This window comes from Pimephales promelas, chromosome 4 (assembly GCF_988280905.1).
Source record: "Pimephales promelas chromosome 4, fPimPro1.hap1.1, whole genome shotgun sequence".
Classification (NCBI taxonomy): Eukaryota; Metazoa; Chordata; class Actinopteri; order Cypriniformes; family Leuciscidae; genus Pimephales; species Pimephales promelas.
The window spans coordinates 958,597-984,525 of record NC_142772.1 but is presented as its reverse complement, the minus strand read 5'-3'; the positions used below and the strand labels follow the sequence as shown (position 1 = coordinate 984,525).

The window sequence follows — 25,929 nt, the reverse complement described above, 5'->3', positions numbered from 1 at the left end:
GTTGATGAAAACGTGCTTTATTTGTTCCTCTATACAGTCTGATGATATATATGTGAAAGAAAAGAAAATTCAATTACAGGACAAAGCCGAAAAGGGGAAATAAGCTGCTTATGAATTATAGTCAGCGCAATAACATTCATTATGCAGCATATGAGCTTCTTATGGACTTTCGTAAAGTAAACTCTCTTAAAACACACTTTTACTTCATCTCTCTAGCAGCAGACAAGTATGATCACAGCATCGGACATTTTCTTTCTTTCTGAAAGTCATTTTCACTGTTTCTATCATATTTTAAGATATTAATAACACAGTTTTTGGAACAGCCTAAAATGATTGATTTTTGTCTTGCTATATGTATCCAAATGAATGAATATTTTCACACTTTTTGCATCATTTATCAATATAATAGTTTCACCTCTCCGTGTTTGTGTGTAGGCTACTCCATCAAACTGATTTCTGAAGCACTTGTGTAAACCATAAATATTTAAATAGTTTATTTCATTATTTTGCTTATTTAATACAATTTTTAGTTATTTTTATGATGGATTTTCATCTTGTTGTCTGTTCTAATATAATCAGTGGTTACTCTTTATTTTGATGGTCCACTTTAGACATTTTATAAGTATCTTTGCACCTACATGTACACTAACTCGTATTAGTCGACTATTTGGTTTAGAATAACTGGCCTTTAAAAATAGAAATCTGCCCCACTATGAGATATTTCAAACCTTTGTTTGTTATAATTTTGATGATTATGGATTACAGATATGAACCCCCTAAATTCAAAATTAGAATATTGTGAAAAGGTTCTCATAAGCTTTAAGCCATTAACATCAATAATAACAAATAAAGGCTTGAAATATCTCACTTTGCATGTAATGAGTCTATATAATATATGGTTTCGGGAAACACCGACTCGTTGAACTGAGGATAACAACAGAACTTGCAACGATATTTGGCTAACAATGCTTTCAGGAAACACATCCCAGCCTGTGGGATAAGAAAACGGCCGTCATGAGAAGTCATGCTTGTCTTCTGGATGATATCAGAGGAAGTGTGTGTGTGTGTGTGTGTGTGTGTGTGATACTGGCTGTCTGTCTTTATCTCTGTGAGAAACGTATCCTCGTGTCTGTGTTAATGGTGCGTTCACATGCTATGGAAAAGATGATGTGAACTGGTATTTAGCAGTGTGTTGCGTTCAAGTGCTTTTGTTGCCGTAATGTGGTAAAAAGATGAAGATCCAGCCCTGTTATTTAGCTAAAACTATTTTAGATTGCTCAAGTCATCTGCAACAGTAAGAAAATGATTGATCAAAACTCAAACGGTAAATGCTGTATATTTTCTAGATCATGAATAGTGTATATTTTTACCATTCACGAATCACGACTCTCACGTTGCTCTCCGCCATTTTGAAAAGATCAAATGTTATCTCATCTCGGTAACTCGTGTATCATAAAGTTTCCCACTGTAATATACAGTAATATACTGTAATACACGGCAATAAACTGTAATACAAGGTAATACTGTAATATACGGTAATATACTGTAATATACGGTAATATACTGTAATATACGGTAATATACTGTAATATACTGTAATATACAGTAATATGCTGTAATATACAGTAATATATGGCAATATACTGTAATATACAGCAATATACTGTAATATACAATAATATACGGTAATATACGGTAATATACGGCAATATACTGTAATATAAGGCAATATACTGTAATATACAATAATATACTGTAATATACTGTAATATACAGTAATATGCTGTAATATACAGTAATATATGGCAATATACTGTAATATACAGTAATATGCTGTAATATACAGTAATATATGGCAATATACTGTAATATACAGCAATATACTGTAATATACGGAAATATACAGTAATATATTGTAATATACGGCAATATAATGTAATATAAGGCAATATACTGTAATATAAGGCAATATACTGTAATATAAGGCAATATACTGTAATATACAGTAATATACTGTAATACATGGCAATAAACTGTAATACAAGGTAATACTGTAATATATACGGTAATATACTGTAATATACTGTTATATACTGTAATATACGGTAATATACTGTAATATACAGTAATATGCTGTAATATACAGTAATATATGGCAATATACTGTAATATACAGCAATATACTGTAATATACGGAAATATACAGTAATATATAGTAATATACGGCAATATACTGTAATATAAGGCAATATACTGTAATATAAGGCAATAATATACTGTAATATACGGTAATATACGGCAATATACTGTAATATACTGTACATGTGCAGAACAGAGTTGGACAAAACTTTAGGCAGTTCTGCAAGTCTCAGCACAAGACAACAACATCACCGGAGAAGCAATAAATAAACTGTAATGACATTCAGAGGCATTTTTTTCATGATTTAATTTAAGGTATGTCAAATTGGATTAAAATAATTCTTCAAAATGGGGAAAACTGGACAAATATGACCAGATAATGACCGTTCGGGAAGTACTTTAAAATGGCAACGTTCCAGAGAGAACAGAAACATGTGATACAAATGTTATTTATAAAAGTTGATATAACAATGCGGTATAAAACAGTTTACACACAGACACAAATAATTATATAAAACATAAAAGAATACCACAGATATTGCACCAAATGCACAAGTGGCATTTTCCTGCGTTTCACATCCAGCTGATGTTAAAGGAACAGTTCACAGCTGTACGCCGCACACACACACATCCGTCACACACCACACACTGAACATGATGCACGTTTCGATCTGTTCCTCAATACAAAACTATCAGATGATGTCAGAAGACGTGGGATGTGGCGTGTGAATACTTTTATTCCTCTGTCTGCAAAAGAGCAGCGTGAACATTGTGCTAAACGTCTCCTTTTGTGCTCCACCGATGAGAGAAAGGCACACAGGCTTGGAATAACATGAGGGTTGAGAAGTGATGCTGATTTTGTCTCTCACACACACACACACACACACACACACACAAAATAATACAAATACATGAATAAATTCACATGAAATACTTAGTATACAGTATACTGTTGTAAAATAAGCTACATCACAAGAGTTTTTGGTTTTGTTGGGCTCATTTCACTTATAAACTCAAATATGAAAACTTCAGGTCAACTGCTGAAGTTATGAATTTACTATATACTGAATCTACAGCATAATACATATACTGTACATAGAATAAGCGCCACACACACATTTTTTTAAGGTAATGTAGTTACATTGTACTTGCTCAAATAAGTACTGAGAATATGAATTAATCATGTAGAGTTATGGTTATGATGTGGTAGTTATGCATAATTTACTGTTATTAAAATAGGAAGTACATGCAGTAATGTGTAACTACGTCACCTCAAAATAAAGAGTAAAAAAACTCATTTGAAGTTGCTTAATTACAATTGCTAATAGCCACAGTTTCATGACAAAGTTACAAAATTTTATGAAAAAAACATTTGATCATAAGAAGAAAAAAAAACACCCATACGAATCTCATGAAAACATTTTTGGCTCATATTTCACCCCATAATCAAAAGAGGAAGAAAAATAAAATTGCATAAAGAAAATTATGGATTATTAATTTATTAGATTTATAATTAAATAAAAAAATAATTTAGCAATGCAACAAGTACTATGATCCCCAAAAAATTGGCATTTTGATAAGAATGAGATTGCAATGCAAAAACAAAAAAGTCTCATAATTAATTGTATTAATTAATTATGACAGCCATAATATTTATATTTAAATTCAAAAAAAATAATTTAGCAATGCAACAAGTACTACTATGATCCAAAAAATATATAATTCAAATTTTCAGTAATAATAATGAGAATGCAATGCAAAAAAAGTCTTATAATTAATATTTACAGTATATTTAAAAATTAAAAAAAAATTATTTAGCTATGCAACAAGTGCAACAAGTACTGTAATTTCAATAATAAGAATGAGATTGCGATGCAAAAACAAAAAAAGTCTTATATTTATATTCAAAAAATCACAATTTACGAAAAAAATACTACTATGATCCAAAAAATTATAATTCAAATTTTCAGTAATAATAATGAGATTGCAATGCAAAAAAAAGTCTTATAATTAATTTGGGCTTTGTATTGATTCGGGGGTCATTACTTTATTATTTAAAACAGCCATAATATTTATATTTAAAAAAAATAATAATAATAATTTAGCAATGCAACAAGTACTAGGATTGTAAGATCAATAATAAGAATGAGATTGCAATGCAAAAACAAAAAAAAAGTCTTATAATTAATTGTATTAATTAATTATTAGAGCCATAATATTAATATTTCAATTCACAATTTTCAGTTTAGCAATGCAACAAATACTACTATGATCAAAAAAACAAAAAACGTATTTTCAGTAATAATAATGAGATTGCAATGCAAAAAAAAAGTCTCATAATTAATTTGGGCTTTGTATTGATTTGGGGGTTAAATATGCAAAAAAATAAAATATTTCATGAGATTCATGCAGCCACTGTTTGTAGTTTGGGTCAAGCAAATATTTAACAAATCTACATCCATAGAGACTCTTCGAGACTCGAGGTAGCCATTTTCCAATCTGTCCCGTGCATGTGAGAGTACAGTACGAACTCTAAAAATAAAAATGCTTCATTTTATCATCGTTGTTTTGATTAGTTTCATCATCTCACATCATGAGTGTTACGGGATGTGAGGCGGTCCGGCTGACGTTTGTTTGTTCGTCTCTTCAGCCGGACTGATGCGTCATGCGCTGTTTGTCTGAGAGATCTCATGTGGCCTCCGTCAGAGAGGCACCGGCGCAGGAATGCCGCCAATTTCCTGTTAGTTCCTGGGGGTTATGCGTTGTTTTTCCTGTCTCTGGGAGCCAAGCGTTTTCTTTTTTTATTCTTCGTCCCCGCAGACTTCCCGTAGCCGGCGGAGCGAATGGAGTGTGTGTGAGGAACGGGGAGCGCTGGTTATGTTCTGGTTATGCCATGCTGCTGGTGGGAGTGCTCTGGGTGCTGCCGATGCTGGCGTTGGCACTGCTGTCCTCGGACGGAGACGGGTGGGTGGGCACGGGCTGGCGTTTGGTCAAACCACATGGGCATCCGGAGAGAGAAAGCACTGGACAAAACAGGGAATATTCTTCAGTTAGCAGTTCACACACGCACCGCTAGCAATTTTTTGGGCCCTATGAAAGAATACAACTCGAAAAATTAGATGTATTTCAGCAATTCAAATTAAAAGCTGAAACTAATATATTTAGTATATAATTATATACAAGTGCACAAGTTCAATAATTCAACTTAAAACTACACTGTGTAACTCTTTTAGTTTATTCGTAGCTAGAAACACTTTGTTCTTTCAAAAATATATGTGCTCATTAATGTATATTTACTTCGTTCAAGTAATAAAGTATTCAATATGCCATTGAAAACACACACGGGTGAGGGCTTCTAATGTCGGTCGCCATGTTGACCCTCCATCTTGAAAGTACATTAGCCAAAGAGGGACATACCCGTTAATTCAAGCTTCGCCTTTCGCGTTTAACACTCATGGACGAGGTCGAACCGGAAGCCATGTTAATCTTGGACTACATTGGCCACCGTAGGAGTTCAAACGAACAGAAACTAATATTCACTGGATGGTCATATACCTTTTCACCACTAGATGGGGGATAAAAATCACACAGTGCAGCTTTAAAGGTGAAACTAATAGATTATATAGACTCATTACATGCAAAGTGAGATATTTCAAGCCTGTATTTGTTATAACAGTTTATGAAAACCCCAAATTCGAAAAGGTTTTCATATCTGTACGCCATAATCATCACAATTATAACAAATAAAGGTTTGAAATATCTCACTTTCAATGCAATTAGTCTGTATAATATATTAGTTTTACCTTTTACTTTTTAACTTTTGCACGATATTCTAATTTTCGAGTTTCACCTGTATGATTAAACTTTTCAGAGGGCCGACATTTCTATATTTAAAATCCTTTCATTAATTGATTTCATGTAATATTCTAATTTTCTGAGATTTTGAATTTGGGGTTTTCATAATCATCAACATTATAACTTTTGCACCGTATTCTCATGTTTCGAGTTTCGCCCCTACCGCACCCATTCCATTAATGAAATCGATCTCTGGGGGCCTTAAAAGCCCTTAAATTCATCCTAATGTATCAGATTAAACAATGTAATTATTGAATGCAGAAACAATGAGCTAACTGAAGTAATGAATGCTTGTTTGTTAAAGGGATAGTTCACTTCAAAATGAAAATTCGGTCATCATATGTGCACCCTCAAGTCGTTTGCGGTATCACGGTAATTTTCGGTGAACTATCCCTTGTGCAATGCAAAACTGCGTGTGCATTCAGAGCTTGCGTCATCTGAGGTCTTCGCAGGAGTTGGCTCTTATATATGGAGCGCGATCCACGAAAACAAACGAGGACAGATTTCCACAGCAACTATCGTGCGGAGCGATCGCACCTTCGAAAGGAAATGCGACAGGAAAACAGCAGAGGAAGTGTGCAGAAGAACAGATTGAGGTTTACCTGAGAGTTCGGCCGCTGCTGATCTCATTCCCAGAGCCACAGGATGCCCTGAAACACATGCACACGTTACATCACGAGTCCACAACACCCGCTTATATTCAGGACTTTTCCACAAGTCCAGGGGTCTCATTTATAATCGTGGCGTACGCTTGTTTACAACCCTGGTTTGCCCCTTCCCAAGCAAAGGTCGTGATCTATTAAAACGAGACGGAGAATGCGCACCTGTATGCAAACTCTGATTGTGCGTTGGAACATTTTGCCGCAGTTTGGCGACACCGATGGTGATCTGAGGGACTGACGACACTTTAAATTCGCATTACGAGTCCTAATCATAAATACACTACACCATGTTACTCACCTGTGCGAATCTTAATGAACCATAAAGCACCGGTGAGGAGAACCCCGATCAGGAATCCTCCGAACGCGATTCCCAGAACAGCCGAGAGTCCGAACTCAAAACACGGATCTGAAACAAAGCAAGCAAGTGTTCAGTTTCCCTCCTTCAGTGGAAGACAACTGCATATAACTGAGAATACCCCCCCCCCCCTCCGTTTTCAATAACAACATTGAGACACAACATCGTTTTCAAAAAAGTTAGTTCACATCAACCCGTATAAATACTCCATCGAGCACCGTCATAACGCTGCCAAACTGGGCGCTCACGTGACTTTCGTTTTCTGGCGCATAATGTGACGTTTGAGAACCTAAAACCCTGTTTCTCCCAGTCGACACGGCCACACATAACCGGCGTTACCAGAAATCACCACTTTGGAGATTTTATCACTTTTATCAAAACGAACTAATCGTTTTTCGTGTCATTTGGTTCATTCAACGGACGAAATGAATGAATTGACTCGGGAAAAGATTCGTTCATTTTAACGGATGATTGACAGACCAGTTTACGGTGACAGAATCATTGACAGACCAGTTTACGGTGACAGGATGATTGACAGGGCAGTTTACGGTGACAGGATGATTGACAGGGCAGTTTACGGTGACAGGATGATTGACAGGGCAGTTTACGGTGACAGAATCATTGACAGACCAGTTTACGGTGACAGGATGATTGACAGGGCAGTTTACGGTGACAGAATCATTGACAGACCAGTTTACGGTGACAGAGAAAACTCTACCAAATACGTCTTCTTGGGTATTCATGTAAGTCACACATAACTCGTTCCCCACGACTGTTACTCACCTGAACGAATCATTTTTCGTGTCATTTGGTTCATTAAACGGACGAAATGAATGAATTGACTTGGGAAAATATTCGTTCATTTTAACGGATGATTGACAGACCAGTTTACGGTGACAGGATGATTGACAGACCAGTTTACGGTGACAGGATGATTGACAGGGAAGTTTATGGTGACAGGATGATTGACAGGGCAGTTTACGGTGACAGAATCATTGACAGACCAGTTTACGGTGACAGAATCATTGACAGACCAGTTTACGGTGACAGGATGATTGACAGGGCAGTTTACGGTGACAGGATGATTGACAGGGCAGTTTACGGTGACAGGATGATTGACAGGGCAGTTTACGGTGACAGAATCATTGACAGACCAGTTTACGGTGACAGGATGATTGACAGGGCAGTTTACGGTGACAGGATGATTGACAGGGCAGTTTACGGTGACAGGATGATTGACAGGGCAGTTTACGGTGACAGGATGATTGACAGGGCAGTTTACGGTGACAGGATGATTGACAGGGCAGTTTACGGTGACAGGATGATTGACAGGGCAGTTTACGGTGACAGGATGATTGACAGGGCAGTTTACGGTGACAGGATGATTGACAGGGCAGTTTACGGTGACAGGATGATTGACAGGGCAGTTTACGGTGACAGGATGATTGACAGGGCAGTTTACGGTGACAGGATGATTGACAGGGCAGTTTACGGTGACAGGATGATTGACAGGGCAATTTTAGGTGACAGGATGATTGACAGGGCAGTTTACGGTGACAGGATGATTGACAGGGCAGTTTACGGTGACAGAGAAAACTCTACCAAATACGTCTTCTTGGGTATTCATGTAAGTCACACATAACTCGTTCCCCACGACTGTTACTCACCTGAACGAATCGTTTTTCGTGTCATTTGGTTCATTAAACGGACGAAATGAATGAATTGACTCGGGAAAAGATTCGTTCATTTTAACGGATGATTGACAGACCAGTTTACGGTGACAGGATGATTGACAGGGCAGTTTACGGTGACAGGATGATTGACAGGGCAGTTTACGGTGACAGGATGATTGACAGGGCAGTTTACGGTGACAGGATGATTGACAGGGCAGTTTACGGTGACAGGATGATTGACAGGGCAGTTTACGGTGACAGGATGATTGACAGGGCAGTTTACGGTGACAGGATGATTGACAGGGCAATTTACGGTGACAGAATCATTGACAGACCAGTTTACGGTGACAGGATGATTGACAGGGCAGTTTACGGTGACAGGATGATTGACAGGGCAGTTTACGGTGACAGGATGATTGACAGGGCAGTTTACGGTGACAGGATGATTGACAGGGCAGTTTACGGTGACAGAATCATTGACAGACCAGTTTACGGTGACAGGATGATTGACAGGGCAGTTTACGGTGACAGGATGATTGACAGGGCAGTTTACGGTGACAGGATGATTGACAGGGCAGTTTACGGTGACAGGATGATTGACAGGGCAGTTTACGGTGACAGAATCATTGACAGACCAGTTTACGGTGACAGGATGATTGACAGGGCAGTTTACGGTGACAGGATGATTGACAGGGAAGTTTACGGTGACAGGATGATTGACAGGGCAGTTTACGGTGACAGAATCATTGACAGACCAGTTTACGGTGACAGGATGATTGACAGGGCACTTTACGGTGACAGGATGATTGACAGGGCAGTTTACGGTGACAGGATGATTGACAGACCAGTTTACGGTAACAGGATGATTGACAGACCAGTTTACGGTGACAGGATGATTGACAGGGCAGTTTACGGTGACAGGATGATTGACAGGGCAGTTTACGGTGACAGGATGATTGACAGACCAGTTTACGGTGACAGGATGATTGACAGGGCAGTTTACGGTGACAGGATGATTGACAGGGCAGTTTACGGTGACAGGATGATTGACAGGGCAGTTTACGGTGACAGAATCATTGACAGACCAGTTTACGGTGACAGGATGATTGACAGGGCAGTTTACGGTGACAGGATGATTGACAGGGAAGTTTACGGTGACAGGATGATTGACAGGGCAGTTTACGGTGACAGAATCATTGACAGACCAGTTTACGGTGACAGGATGATTGACAGGGCAGTTTACGGTGACAGGATGATTGACAGGGCAGTTTACGGTGACAGGATGATTGACAGACCAGTTTACGGTAACAGGATGATTGACAGACCAGTTTACGGTGACAGGATGATTGACAGGGCAGTTTACGGTGACAGGATGATTGACAGGGCAGTTTACGGTGACAGGATGATTGACAGACCAGTTTACGGTGACAGGATGATTGACAGGGCAGTTTACGGTGACAGAGAAAACTCTACCAAATACGTCTTCTTGGGTATTCATGTAAGTCACACATAACTCGTTCCCCACGACTGTTACTCACCTGAACGAATCATTTTTCGTGTCATTTGGTTCATTAAACGGACGAAATGAATGAATTGACTCGGGAAAATATTCGTTCATTTCAACGAACGAGTTCGAACAGGAGAGTCACGAACAGAATAGAGCAAGGCGAGCATTTGAGCTCATAAAACGTTCTTTTTTTTTTTAAATGAGCGCTCGTTTCGCTTGATAAGACCCTTATTCATCGTCTGAAATCGTTTAAAGCCCTTTGAGCAGTTTGCACTGAAACTGTCTTTTGGACCTTGAACCGTTTGGACCCCATTGAAGTCCATTATATGGAGAAAATCCTGGAATGTTTTCATCAAAAACCTTCATTTCTTTTCGACTGAAGAAAGAAAGACATGGACATCTTGGATGACATGGGGGCGAGTAAATTATCAGCAAAAGTTTTTTTAACTTACACGACACCGCTCTGACAGAAAACCCATAGTGTTGCTAGTAGCATGAATAGTTTTAGCTAGTTACTCGCTAGCACTGACAGCACTTCGGTGGTCCAGGCATGTTGATGCATGCGAGTTAAAGGCTGATCTTCTGTCTCCCGGGTGGATTGACTCTCTAGTTACACATCCAGCGTATGACCTCCAGTGTTCATGTGCGCCGCTCCACACACGCTCGCATCTTCCTCTCCAGGACAATGATGGGAAGCGGGAAGGTCAATGGCAGCTGCTTATTTTCTCTCCAGTTGTCCATCTCTCTGTAATCGTGCTCTTTGATGGCGAGGTGTTTGCTAAAGGCCACGCACCTCTGCAAAGACGGCGAGAGTGTTTACCAAAAACAGCTCTAATAACACTCCCCAGGGGTCTTGACGAACTCTTGGTTTGATGCCACAGGAAGGCTCTGTTTTATGTCCCTTTTTATTTGTTTTCCTCCCCAAGTCAGCAGCAGAGCTTCCACCAAATATCAGCTTTATTTGTGTGTTTGGTCAGAGAGTCTGAGCAAACACAGGCCGGAAACGGTTAGCAGGGGGTCAGGAGGCGATGACCTTCGACCCCTCAAACAGGAAGGACTCGCATCCTCCAAAACACAGCGACTCCTGACTCACCACACGCAGTGCCGATCCTAGACTTCTGTCAATGTGTTCATAAAAACCCCCAAATGACCCCTGAACCATTAATCTGTGCTTTCGCAGCAGTTGCACTTCGAACAGTGAGTTGACACAGTCGGTAATGCCATGAACAATAGGACTCATACGAGACAGAAACATACAAACAATTTAACTTCTAATAATAGACAACTTTTATAGACATGTAAAGCTAAAACTCTGTATGAATTAAATATGCACTGATTCTTTACAAGTTACAAATGTTATTTATTGACGAGAGAACGATTCTTTTGTTGTTTGATTACTGACACGGATAAATGCACAGATCTAGTATGCTGACGAGGCTCATTTGCATATTCATAGAACTGTGTATACTAAATGAGGCACGGGTGTAGAGTTACAGTCAAGCTAATTTATATTTATATTTATATTTATATAATATGTCATTTTGGTGATCAAAGAGTAGCTTTAAGAGATACAATTATACAGGGGGACTATATTATACACAATATTATCTATTTTTGTAATAATATAAAGCCGGAGTAGAACTGCATCTGCGGTTTGAGCGAATCAAGCGGGTGATCCAATGATTCAATGACTCGTTTATAAAGAGAGTCATTTACTTCTGAATGAATCTGCAGTTTTGTTTGAGCGAATCAATCAGGTGAACCAATGATTCAATCACTCATTTATATAGAGAGCCATTTACTTCTGAACGAATGTGCAGTTTGTTCGAGTAAATCAATCGGGTGAACCAACGATTCTATGACTCATTTATAAAGAGAGTAATTTACTTCTGAATGAATCTGCAGTTTGAGCAAATCAATCGGGTGAACCAACGATTCAATGACTCAATGTACTTCCAAATGAATCTGCAGTTGGAGCAAATTAATGGAGTGAATCAATGATTCAATGACTCATTTATAAAGACAGCCATTTCCTTCTGAATGAATCTGCAGTTTGAGCAAATCAAATGGGTGAACCAATGATTCAATGACTCAATGACACATTCATAAAGAGAACCATTTACTTCTGATTGAATCTGCAGTTTGAGCAAATCAATGGGGTGAACAAATGATTCAATGACTCATTTATAAAGAGAGTCATTTACTTCTGAATGAATCTGCAGTTTGAGCAAATCAATGGGTTGAACCAATGATTCAATGACTCATTTATAAAGAGAGTCATTTACTTCTGAATGAATCTGCAGTTTTGTTTGAGCAAATCAATCGGGTGAACAAATGATTCAATGACTCATTCATAAAGCGAGCCATTTACTTCTGAATGAATCTGCAGTTTGAGCAAAGCAATGGGGTGAACCAATGATTCAATGACTCATTTATAAAGAGAGTCATTTACTTCTGAATGATCTGCAGTTTTGTTTGAGCAAATCAATCGGGTGAACAAATGATTCAATGACTCATTCATAAAGCGAGCCATTTACTTCTGAATGAATCTGCAGTTTGAGCAAAGCAATGGGGTGAACCAATGATTCAATGACTCATTTATAAAGCGAGCCAATTACTTCTGAATGAATCTGCAGTTTGAGCAAATCAATGGGTTGAACCAATGATTCAATGACTCATTCATAAAGCGAGCCAATTACTTCTGAATGAATCTGCAGTTTGAGCAAATCAATGGGTTGAACCAATGATTCAATGACTCATTCATAAAGCGAGCCAATTACTTCTGAAAGAATCTGCAGTTTAAGCAAATCAATCGGGAGAACCAATGATTCAATGACTCTTTCATAAAGCGAGCCAATTACTTCTGAATGAATCTGCAGTTTGAGCAAATCAATGGGTTGAACCAATGATTCAATGACTCATTCATAAAGCGAGCCAATTACTTCTGAATGAATCTGCAGTTTGAGCAAACCAATCAGGTGAACAAATGATTCAATGACTCATTTATAAAGAGAGTCATTTACTTCTGAATGATCTGCAGTTTTGTTTGAGCAAATCAATCGGGTGAACAAATGATTCAATGACTCATTCATAAAGCGAGCCATTTACTTCTGAATGAATCTGCAGTTTGAGCAAAGCAATGGGGTGAACCAATGATTCAATGACTCATTTATAAAGCGAGCCATTTCCTTCTGAAAGAATCTGCAGTTTGAGCAAAGCAATGGGGTGAACCAATGATTCAATGACTCATTTATAAAGAGAGTCATTTCCTTCTGAATGAATCTGCAGTTTGAGCAAAGCAATGGGGTGAACCAATGATTCAATGACTCATTTATAAAGACAGCCATTTACTTCTGAATGAATCTGCAGTTTGAGCAAATCAATCGGGAGAACCAATGATTCAATGACTCATGTATAAAGACAGCCATTTACTTCTGAATGAATCTGCAGTTTGAGCAAATCAATGGGTTGAACCAATGATTCAATGACTCATTTATAAAGCGAGCCATTTCCTTCTGAAAGAATCTGCAGTTTAAGCAAATCAATCGGGAGAACCAATGATTCAATGACTCTTTCATAAAGCGAGCCAATTACTTCTGAATGAATCTGCAGTTTGAGCAAATCAATGGGTTGAACCAATGATTCAATGACTCATTCATAAAGCGAGCCAATTACTTCTGAATGAATCTGCAGTTTGAGCAAATCAATCAGGTGAACAAATGATTCAATGACTCATTCATAAAGCGAGCCATGAATCTGCTGTTTGAACAAATCAAATGAATGAATGATTCAATGACTCACTCATTTAGAATGAATGATTCAATGACTGGGGATTGTTTGTTCAAAAATGAAAATTTAGTTTATTTACATACAGTTTACTCAATGTCGTTTCAAGACTTTAAAAGAATGTTAGTAAGTAATTCTGATGCAGCTTCTGAGAAAAAAAAGACCATTGTAGGCTAAAAGTTTGCTTTTGTTGATGCAAATATTTTTTTTTTTAAGCATGAATGCGCTGGACAAACAAACAGCGCTACGGAGGTCAGGACCGCCTCCGGAGAAGAGGAAAGAGGAGCTACAGAAGCCGAGTGGATGGAGACGGATCCAGCACGCAGAGTCCTGCAGAAACTGACCCCGTGTCAGTGTGTGTGTGTGTGTGTGTGTGTGTGTGTGCTCTCGCCACGGACGCCGCCGGAGAGGAATGCGAGGGTTTGTTCTTGACTCATCTTCCCGGGGACTCGTCTTCCCTTTTGAAGAACAACACCTTCCCTTCTTTGTGTGTTCCTGACAATAGAGACCCGGGCCCGTGTTTCGGAAAGGCCACGCATACCAGACCTCGGACACAATAAATCCCCTACTGGCTCATTATTTCTGATTGCGGCCACAAGGTCATCGAGCAGGCCTTCCTATAAACACCCCGGCCCGTCCTCCGCTCCACGTATGCCGACCTCATCACGTGACCGAGCCGGTTTTGCTGAGGCGAGATGGGAGTTGCTGGAATGGCGTGTCGTCCCATTGTTGCGCTCTCAAATCAACGCAACCAATGGGAGGATTTATTTCCTGTATGTTTCCAAATTAAGACTCGAGGTTATCCGGCACAACGGGGTTCAAGGTTATAGGGTATCATACGTTTCCGGAATATCTGAGATATTAATATGCAGCAGCTGACGCACACAGATGACCCAACAATAACTGCCATTGTGTGTTTATTAATGGGAGAAAGACTTATTAATTAAACATTAGTGTGCGTTATCATACTGACATTTCAGAAAAGCTATTTAAAGATTGTTTGATGTGAGTGGCTAATTGCCATAATTAACAGGATAAAAAGGGTCAGTATTTCAGCACTTCGTCATTGGCTGATGAGTAAAAAAAAAAACTCCTAAAAATTAATACATTTCAGAAATGATGTGGTTGTCTCATTTGCTACTATTGTATTACATAGAAGTCGATCAATGTGGATTTGTTTTTAATTACCAATGCAGATATAAATATACAATACAATATATTTGATATCACATTATTTAATTTAAAGATAGTAAATAATATTTGCAGTGAAACTAATACGTAACATATTTACTAAATTAGAAATAATTAGAAAATGAATCAATATAAAATTTGAAAGAAAAAAAGAAAAAAGAATGTATAGTATTGTCATTTTACTGTGGTTCCATTAAAATAAAATTATTATTATTATTAAATGCTTATTTTTTATTTGACAGTACAATACCATATATATATATTTAAGAATTTAAATACAATTTAAATAAAATATTTTTGAGTAATAAAAATATAAACCCAATATATTTGATATCACAATATTTAATTTAAAGATAGTAAATAATACTTGCAGTGAAATTAGAAATAAATAATTAGAATATGAATCAATATTAAATTTGAAAGAAAAAAAAGAAAAAACAATTTATAGTATTGTCATTTTACTGTGGTTCCTTTAAAATAAAATTATTATTATTATTAAATACTTATTTTTTATTTGACAGTACAATAGTATTATATATATATATATATATATATATATATATATATATATTAAGAATTTAAATACAATTTAAATACAATATTTTTGAATATTAAAAATATAAACCCAATATATTTGATATCACAATATTTAATTTAAAGATAGTAAATAATACTTGCAGTGAAATTAGAAATAAATAATTAGAATATGAATCAATATGAAAACCATTTGATCTTGATGGGAAAAAAACATTCTTGATTCTGTAATCCTATTGTAATATGTTTTTATGAATGAAGAAGTTGTAAAAATTTTGACTAGAGAGGATCATGTCAAAATAAAAGTCCTGTTTCCGACTCTTTAAAAAAGCAAACAGAAAAAAAGATATGATGATGCTGATATTTAAAAAAATCAGATCTGATCTAATCTGATCACTAGTATTATTACAATACAAAACCAGTAGTTATTGACATAATCTATTTAAACACTAAGCATTGCGCTTTAAGTGGACTTTTATCTTTTTTTCTTGGTGCACTTGAGAAGTATTTGAGATGAAATGAGATGTTTTGTAAGTCGTACTCACTTGCGTTCGGTATATATGGCTTGACCTGCAAGTTCCTCTTGACTTGTGTTTCTTTGTCACAAAACTAAAATCACAAAAGAAAACGAGAAGAGATGATTGTATAATATGGGCTTTGGAGAGAGTCATGTTTGCACGACAGAGCTCAACACACCTTATGCGGGGCAAAGCAAAGTCGAACTGTGCATTCTAGGTCCCACGAGCTGGACGGCAGGTCCTGGAGCATCTCGAAGGAGAATCTGAGCTTGTTGGGACAGTCGTTGAAACACGACTCCTCTTTGAGGGATATTTTCCTCACCACTGGCGTGGATTGAACCCAACACCGGATGACCTCGATGCTGAACGGGATCCCTTCCATGATTGGATGGGAGATCTGGTGAAGAGAAAGACAAACTAAAACTGTGATATACATCCATACAGAACCTCAATCAATAAACTTGACATTTGATAACCCAAAATGTTTTTTTCTTTTTTTCTTCATCGGAATTGTACGAAACTTGGTAAAGGTTTTCGAAATTGCTATGAGAACTCAAAAAAAATAAAAAAATAACAAGGGTTAAATGGTCCAGAAAAAAATAGTCATCGCGGTCAAAAATGAGCACATTGGAAATTAATGTGAGACGAATTTAACCTAGTGGAAGCGTTTGGTACTGCAGCCGAGATATCAGGCTCAAATTTTGAACACATCTAGTTTAGATATTTTTTTGTTGTTGATTTTTTATTTTTTTTAAGTTCGCTTTTTAAAACTTGTTTCACTTCGGCAGTAATCTGACAACCAAGTGTCGTCTTTGAAAAGAGATCAGATTTCTAAATTTGCAATGAGAATCAATTATAAATCAAAAGAGAAGATGCCAGTGGTTTTCTGCCAAAATAAAAACTATACAGTTTAATATTCGAAAACAAAACAAAAAAAGAACAAAAATTAACAGTATTGTCATTTTATTACTGGGTATTTAAAATAAAATAATAATTATTATTATTATTGAATATTTGTTTTTTTTTTATTTGACAGTACAATAACATTATTGCAACAGTAGTATATTTATTTATTTATTTATTTATTTATCTAATAAATAACAATTTAAATAAAATACTTTTTGAATAATACAAATAATAACAATAATACGCAAAGTAATTGAAGGCAAAGAAATTATATTGTGTTGTGAAATATTATTATTATTTATTATCAAATAATAGTTTTGTATTTTAAAGTGCAATCATATTATTTCAACAACAATAAAATAACACTAAATACTAATACAATTAAATATTATTTTTTTTAAATTCAAATAAAATAAAAATAATAATAACATGAACCTAACCGTAAATAATTAGTATTAGTATCCAAAATGCTAAGGTAATATATTTGAATAGAAATTTTGTATAATTTAAAATGTAAATATATTTTGAATGATAATAATTATTCTATTATTACAATTAACAACAACATCAATAATAATAGTTGTTATTGTTAAACACTGAATGGGGAACGATGGCTCATGCATCACAATGCACGTTAATAAATGTAGGATATGGGCCTTTGAACACATGAGACTGCTCATCTACCTCCGCATACACCCTCTTGTCACTCAGAACTTTGCTGCTGGAATCCAGAGGTGACCTGAAGTCTGGAGACGAGAACAACTGCATCTCAAACGGAGCCACTGATTTAGACGTGGGTGCCGGAGTCGTGAGCGGCCCTTCTGATGGTCCTGCGGCACAGAGACATGGATGACACAGTGAGATGTACAGGAATAACCCTTTACAGGAACACTTGAGCGACAGCGGCATGGTACGAACTTAGTAAAGGTTTTGGCACTTGCTATGTGAACGTGGACCTGGTTAAATGGCTCTCTATATGAATGAGTCATTGAATCATTCATTCCATTTCTTCAAACAGCTGATTCATTCAGAAGTAAATGGCTCTCTTTATGAATGAGTCATTAAATCATTCATTCCATTTCTTCAAACAGCTGATTCATTCAGAAGTAAATTGTCTCTCTTAATGAATGAGTCATTGAATCATTCATTCCATTTCTTCAAACAGCTGATTCATTCAGAAGTAAATGGCTCTCTTTATGAATGAGTCATTGAATCATTCATTCCATTTGTTCAAACAGCTGATTCATTCAGAAGTAAATGGCTCTCTTTATGAATGAGTCATTGAATCATTCATTCCATTTCTTCAAACAGCTGATTCATTCAGAAGTAAATGGCTCTCTTAATGAATGAGTCATTGAATCATTCAGTTGATTTGTTCAAACAGCTGATTCATTCAGAAGTAAATGGCTCTCTTTATGAATGAGTCATTAAATCATTCATTCCATTTCTTCAAACAGCTGATTCATTCAGAAGTAAATGGCTCTCTTTATGAATGAGTCATTGAATCATTCATTCCATTTCTTCAAACAGCTGATTCATTCAGAAGTAAATGGCTCTCTTTATGAATGAGTCATTGAATCACTGGTTCACCCGATTGATTGATTGATTGATAGGTAATATTTTCATTGGCGAAACTAAGCAAAAAAATTAAATATTGTGTCTAAAAAAACTCAATATTAAAGTCCCCCTTAGTCAATAATTGTATCACGTAAATCTCATCTTTAATCACCAAAATTACATATCTAAATGTTTTTTACTTGATAAAAATTCATCATGCCTTAAAATAGCTTGAATGTAATTCGACACCCTCGCCTCATTTAGTATGCGCGGTTCTATGAATATGCAAATGAGCCCCGCCTCCACTCACTCACTCACTGGTTGACGATCACACGTTGATCTGATTGGTTACAAGGTGTTTTGCGATTTCAAAGCGTGTTTTTGGGACTGTCTTTGGTTCACTGCAGTTTTAAGGAGGAAATACTGTCCACTTATGAACGCACACATGGACATAAACAACATTAAAAGCTGGATTTACACCAAAGGGGGACTTTAAATGTGCCGTAAGCGATTTCTGAGAAATGCTGTTGATATATGAAATCACCAAAACACGCTTATCTTTATAGCCCCGCCCCCAAATTCACAAACATGCTATCATCCCCCTAATGAGTGGGGCGCCCCTTACTGCTGATTGGCTAGAAGTGCGTTATGGTGCTCGGCAGCGGCATTCATAGAGCACTCAAATACGATAAACGGAAGCTAAAACGTACTTGATCGATGTACTCACGCATCAAGCAATCGAGCAAACTTCCATTCAGCATATTTGAAGGAGATGGTAAACCCACATGGCATTACCCGAGGAGCTGGAGTTGTCCCTGATCCACAGCTGGATGTGCGACACGTTCAGACGGATCTCAGAGTAGCTCGTGATGGACATGCCGTCGAAGTATTTCATAACCTTCTGTCTGATGTCTCCTGCGTCGTCTGAGAGCGTCATGTTTTCCCTCCGGGTTACTGTCCGGTTATTCACGATTATAGGATTGTTGGACTGTAGGAAGGAAAGATGCATTAGAAGCTGATATATTATTTATTAGGTTCTACCATGAAAACGGTACTTATTTTGTAGTTCTCACCCAAGATTGGATGCCGTGATCCATGTGGATTTTCCACTCAGTGTTTGGTGGACCTCGGAGGAGCAGTTTAGACTCAGATGACAAATGCACAGACACATGCCTGAAACAAAATGACACATTTTTAATGTTTTTGAGAGATGTCCTTATGTTCAAGTCTGCCTTTATAGAGCATTATAGCTCCTTTCATGTAGTGTGTAATAAAGCTGTTTGTGAATGTAAACGCTCTGACAATTAAAGTGCAGATAAAAGTTTTTGTCTCCTAAATGAACTGACAGTAATTCCAGTAACATTTGTAACAAATTTAGAATCTATTGGCTTGATTGGCTGAACTCTGTCTCTTAGCCCCGCCCTCAAACACTGTAGTGTATCTGAGACTGGAAGAGTTTGGTTTGTGTTCGTTAATTGTTGTTTTATGAGACTGATCCGGTGAAACCCACGCCATTGTTACGGTTCGTATCACTGTATATCAAGAGCTGAGATTCAGATATGATAATGAGCATTTGGTTTCTGACCAATCACAGCAGAGTGGGCCATCCGACCAATAAGAGGAAAGCATCTCTCAGAGAGGCGGAGTTTAGAGAGCTGATGCTGTAGTAGTGGATATTACCAGAAAACTGATGCATTTAAACCTATTGTAAGAGACCTTTAACGCAAAATTAGGGACCTTTAAAATAGCATAATACTTTTGACTGGTAGTGTAGACAGAAGAGATGATAGGAGGTCAGATGGAACGAAAAGGTACAGTTCTGGGAACCAATGATGGAGAATTTTGGACCAATGGAATATCATACAGGAATTTTGGCAACCTTACAAGATGACACCGACCTTATTTTGACGTCGTCAGGAATATTAATCACGTGCAGCTGTTTTCCAGGATGCTTCATGTAACACGATTGCAGCTCGTCGGATGGCTCGTGCAGGTCCAGTTTGATGAAGTGTTTATCTGCTGGTGTTTCCGGCTGCAGGTCGCATGTGGAGGGTCGCTGGAAGAGTGTGCCTGGAAGAGGCAAATGATTGGATTAATGATAACACAAACGACTTCAGAGCCAATGACAATCAGAGAGTCTGATCTTACCCGGAATCCCCGTGAAAACGACGTTACTGGGATGTCGTGCCGTGGTGAAGGACGTGACTCCTCCATATGTATCTGTGGCCCATTTCAGAAGTTCAGAATCTCCGTCTGCCGACGGCACAACTTCAGGCGGTTCACTTCCAAAAAACTTTATTGAAGTCCCATTCGTCACCTGTGAAATAGATGGGAGTTTCCTTTAAGGATAAGATATAAATAATATATAAATCTGCTTCAGCCTCCACATGCAGGCCAGTCTGTGTCTTTAAAAAAAGGAATGTTTATTAAGATCCTTTAAGTTCCTTTAGGTGATTATTGGTTGTTTCTTACAGTTTTTTTTATTCGCTTTGGTACTATTTTCACAAGTAAGGTGTACATTTTCAAAACTCGTAGTGCTAATATCACAACAGATCATCAAAAGTGCACTTTTTTCAAACATTTCATCATGTTTTCAACTGTGTCAGTACAATTCACACAATCACAAAGTATCCTCGTCACAACACAAAATAAGTGTTTCATCTTCATTATTGTTTCATTCACAGTAAAGCTCTTACTATCAAACTTTTGATTTGCATCTCTTTTTGTTCAGTTTAATACTTTTGTCTATTATTTAATCCAACTGATCTTAATGTTTAATCAATTAATCATTTGGTAAACCTATAGATTTTCAATTCAGCAATATACAGTATATGGATTTTGAGAACTACAGAAATAAAATGTGTGTTATGAATATTTACAAGTAAATTACATGTAACCACACATGATGAATACTCGTTATAGCTAATTGATTTCACATAGTGGTGACCACAATTGCCCTCTATATACAGTAATGTGTGCACTAAATGTTATGTTTTGTTCTTATTTAGTTACATTTCATTATAGAAAGTATACCTCTGTTACAATTTTATCTGAAAAATAAAAACTATAATTTGCCTAAATGATTGTAGAGGATGTCTTCATTGATCCTTCACTTGATTAGGCCTATATGATGGATATTTGGAAATTATAGATTATGTATGTAAATGTTGGGTACTGTAAGTGTATTGCCTAATGTTACAGTAAAACTATGTAATCTGTCTTTTACAGTATAGTACTGTAGCATATTCATTTCAGCACTTCTAAGGCCGATTTGAAACATGTATCTTGCATTGTTTGCTGTTAGATGAACTGATTGTTAAAAGTACTAAACTGAAAGAAGATCATGTTGTGTTTCAGTGATTAAACCAAATGTTCTCATTACATATTACAATAATCTTGTGTTTGAAATAATGATTATGTGGACTGAAAACATGTGCAACGGACTGAAAGCATTACATCAGGTTTTGAAAGAATGACTAGCTGCGTTACAAGTGTGATCAGTTTGGATTTTTGTACTAAGAGTTTTGAAAATGTTCACCTTACTTGTGAAAATAGTACCAAAGCGAATAAAAAAAACTGTAAGTAAAATGCACACACAGATTAGTGATAATGCTGAAATGTGTATTTCATGATGGCGATATGTCTCCTCCATGCCATCATTTTATATTAAAAAAACTACATTTTGAATATTTTGCATCCTGGTTTTGGAATTCAGTCACAATCGTAGCTGAATTTTATAAACGTTTGGGTTTCGCAGTGTGCTTTGTTTCACAGCAATCTAATAAAGGTTAACAAGGTTCGACGGTGGAAAGAGCAAATTGAAGAAAACAAATTGTCATAGCGGGCTGTTTTGTTTGGAGTGCTCTGGCACATCTACATTCTACACTAGTTAAGTCTGTTTGCAAATTCCCATGGGGTCGCAGGCTAAACAAACAGGGTTAATTGCCTCTCGAAACAGAGCTGAAATGCACAGCTGTGTGTGCGTTTATTGTCAGGCACCTGCCAGCGGATCCCACGCGACGGGCCATTAGCTCCACTGTTCAATATAAAGACGCGGATGTACGAGTCTTTGTGCTGGCGGCTCGTCAACAAACGTGGATGCATCGTTTGCCATGCACAACATCTCTTATTTGCGGTGATGTATAGACTGAATACACTGGTACTCACTACGATCTTCACTGCGGGATTGTTCTGAAGCACGACCTGGATGGTTTGTGTGGCTGTAGAGGTGATGATCAGCACAGACGGGTTCGCTGCAGTGACGTCGAGGGCGAAGAACATATTTTTATCCTGTGAAAATACAAGAACGGTTTCTGAAATTAATATCTGAGCCCATTTGGCCTGAAAAATGAACACAATAACTGACTTTTTATCTCACAATTCTGACTTGTTTTCTTGCAATTGCTAGTTTAGATACAGTATAAGCTCTGAATGCTTCCGCAGTGAACAGCACTGCATATTGTCCATTTAAAAATATATATATATATATATATATATTAGTGCTGTGCAAAAATTAATTGCGATTAATCGCATCCAAAATAAAAGTCTGTGTTTACATAATATATTTGTGTGTGCTGTATATAATTATTTTGTATATATAAATACACACACATGCATGTATATATTTAAGAAAATGTGTTATTCATATATAAAATATTTATATTTATATAATATAGATTATGTATTTATATATTTATACAGAATTTAAGCGCAAATAATTCTTAAATATATACATGCATGCATAGGTATTTATATATACAAAATAATTATATACAGCACACACAAATATATTATGTAAACACAGACTTTTATTTTGGATGCGATTAATCGCAATTAATTTTTGCACAGCCCTAATATATATATATATATATATATATATATATAATAGGGCTGGGAAACGATTAATCCCGATTAATCGCATCCAAAATAAAAGTTTGTGTGTACATAATATATGTGTGTGCTGTGTGTATAATTATTTTGTATATATAAATACACACATATGCATGTATATATTTAAGAAAAATGTGTTATTAATATATCAAATATTTATATTTATGTATAAAAATAATTTTGTATAAATATATATAAAGTACTTACATGCATGTGTGTGTATTTATTTATACAAAATAATTATACACACAACACACACACATATATTATGTACACACAAACTTTTATTTTGGATGCGATTAATCGCGATTAATCGCGATTAATCGCGGTTAATCGTTTCCAAGCCGTAGATATAAGATATAATATATATCGCACTCACTCACACATTCATTACATTCATCAAAAGTACATTTTAAATAGATATATCTGAAATATGAATCAACAATAACTGTTATATAACTGTAAAGCCCCGGCCGGAACACAACAGCAGAGTTTACATGAGAAACACTCGTCTCAGACGTTCGTGTGTGTACTCTTATCTAACTCTCAAACCAAAGCGCAGCTCAGCGGTCCACAATTCATGCGTTTCTCATCCCACACACACTCGCTCTTTCTCTTCCAGATGAGGATCTGATTCTGAAATGAGACACAATCTGATCCGGGCGGCAGAAATTCCCACAGGCTCTTTTCCTGTGATTAGGAAGCAGAGAAATCACACACACACCATAAACATGTGTGCTGGTCTGGGGTTGTTTTGCAGACATTCAGACGTGCTGGACTGAGGACTGGACGCTTCGCCTTTATCTTTACCTGTGCTTGACTAAACCGTGCACTTACACTACATACTCAACTAGTAGTGTACTCGTTTTATAAGGTTATTATTGAACGTGGCTTCAGTGCGTGTCCAACATTACACACTTCCCTTTTCCGCTTAATTAAGTGCATCATCCGGGATTTTCAAGGCCACTTTTTCTTTTTTAGACTCTATTTATATCGCACAATGGAGAAAAATAATGCAAAGCTTAGAGTTAATTAAGCCTCAGTTGTTCTCCATTTAAAAAAAAGAGAATTTTCTAAGGTTTCTAAATGAACCTGTCGCACACAGTCTGATTGTTAGTTTAGACTTTTTATCAAGTATAATTGAAGAGTTCAGATGCAAAAGCCTCTAAGTGCCATTTCAAATTTTCTTCTAGAATGATCATTTTTATCAAGCTTGTATATTTAAGTTCAGTGATTTCACTTAAATGGCAATGATGATTACCTATTAATTGTTATTTAAGTGAAATTACTGAACTTAAATATACAAGTTTGATAAAAAATCATCATTAAAGAAGAAAATTTCAAATGGCATTTAGAGGCTTTTGCATCTGAACTCTTCAATTGTTCAACGTGTGTCTTTCGGTTACACTTTATTTTAAGGTGTCATTGTTACAGTGTAATTATATATTTAAGTAATATGAAGTATCTGCATGTGCTTACTGTAGGGTTAGGGTTTGGCTGAGGGGTTAGTTGAAATTAAAAAATAAATAAAATAAAATAAATACTGTTCGTTTTCTCACAAAAAAACGCTCGTTTCGTGTCTTAGGCCATCAATGTGTACTTACATTTTTTTTTTTTTTTACAGGGTCAATGCACATTAATAAACAAGTGTAAAGAGGCCCAAGAGGCTATTTTTCATCCGTAGACCCTTGACAGAATGTTACACAGTCACCCTAAAAACAGAGACAAAGCATCACACATATACAAAAAAAATAAATAAATACATATTCGAGTTATTAAATCATGTTTAATTTGGACTTCTCTGTGCATGCTCTTTGAGGTGGTGACCATAGACTTCCATTATATGACTGATAGACAACAACGGTTTGACTGAAAAATGTCAAAATTGAAAATACTGTGGAAACAAAGACACCTACATCTTGGATGCCCTTGAGGGAAGATAAAACACATCAAAAATTAATTTCAAAGTGAACTATCCCTTTAAAGAGACATGCACCGAAACGGGTCGCTGTGAACAGCTGTTTTACACAAACATTGAGGGATTTTAACCAAACTTTACATGAACACCCATAGCAACTGACATCAAACGGGCATCAAATGACCTATTTAAGGTAAAACCATTAATTCGAGTGCACTTTTTAAGAACAATCATGAAAGTGTAACTCTCTACTTTTATACTTTTAACATTTGAAGAACACTACAAGTGCATGTTAAAGCAAATTAAGCAAACACAAGGGAAACGGCTGAGAAAACCCAGAGCAAAACTTCAGCTTATACCAGCACACACACACTTCATAAATCTTACTGCAAAAACACGAGAATCACATTTCAGCTGGAGTTTCCCAGACTGGAGACT

At 36.6% G+C, this 25,929-nt stretch overlaps 1 protein-coding gene across 1 annotated transcript in view; it reads right to left on the bottom strand.

Moving 5' to 3' along the window:
- Positions 1–2,429: 2,429 nt before the first annotated feature.
- The window catches only part of eng (endoglin), a 46,060-nt gene continuing 22,560 nt past the window's right edge, over positions 2,430–25,929 (bottom strand). The window contains exons 4-14 of the mRNA XM_039662410.2: positions 22,851–22,973; positions 20,832–21,000; positions 20,582–20,753; positions 19,757–19,856; positions 19,479–19,671; positions 17,811–17,956; positions 16,399–16,617; positions 16,248–16,311; positions 6,955–7,062; positions 6,597–6,644; positions 2,430–5,162 (exon numbers count right to left, since the gene is read on the bottom strand). Of these exons, the coding sequence (XP_039518344.2) occupies positions 5,026–5,162; positions 6,597–6,644; positions 6,955–7,062; positions 16,248–16,311; positions 16,399–16,617; positions 17,811–17,956; positions 19,479–19,671; positions 19,757–19,856; positions 20,582–20,753; positions 20,832–21,000; positions 22,851–22,973 (1,479 nt within the window). The 3' untranslated portion in view covers positions 2,430–5,025. The remainder of the gene's footprint in view (positions 5,163–6,596; positions 6,645–6,954; positions 7,063–16,247; positions 16,312–16,398; positions 16,618–17,810; positions 17,957–19,478; positions 19,672–19,756; positions 19,857–20,581; positions 20,754–20,831; positions 21,001–22,850; positions 22,974–25,929) is intronic.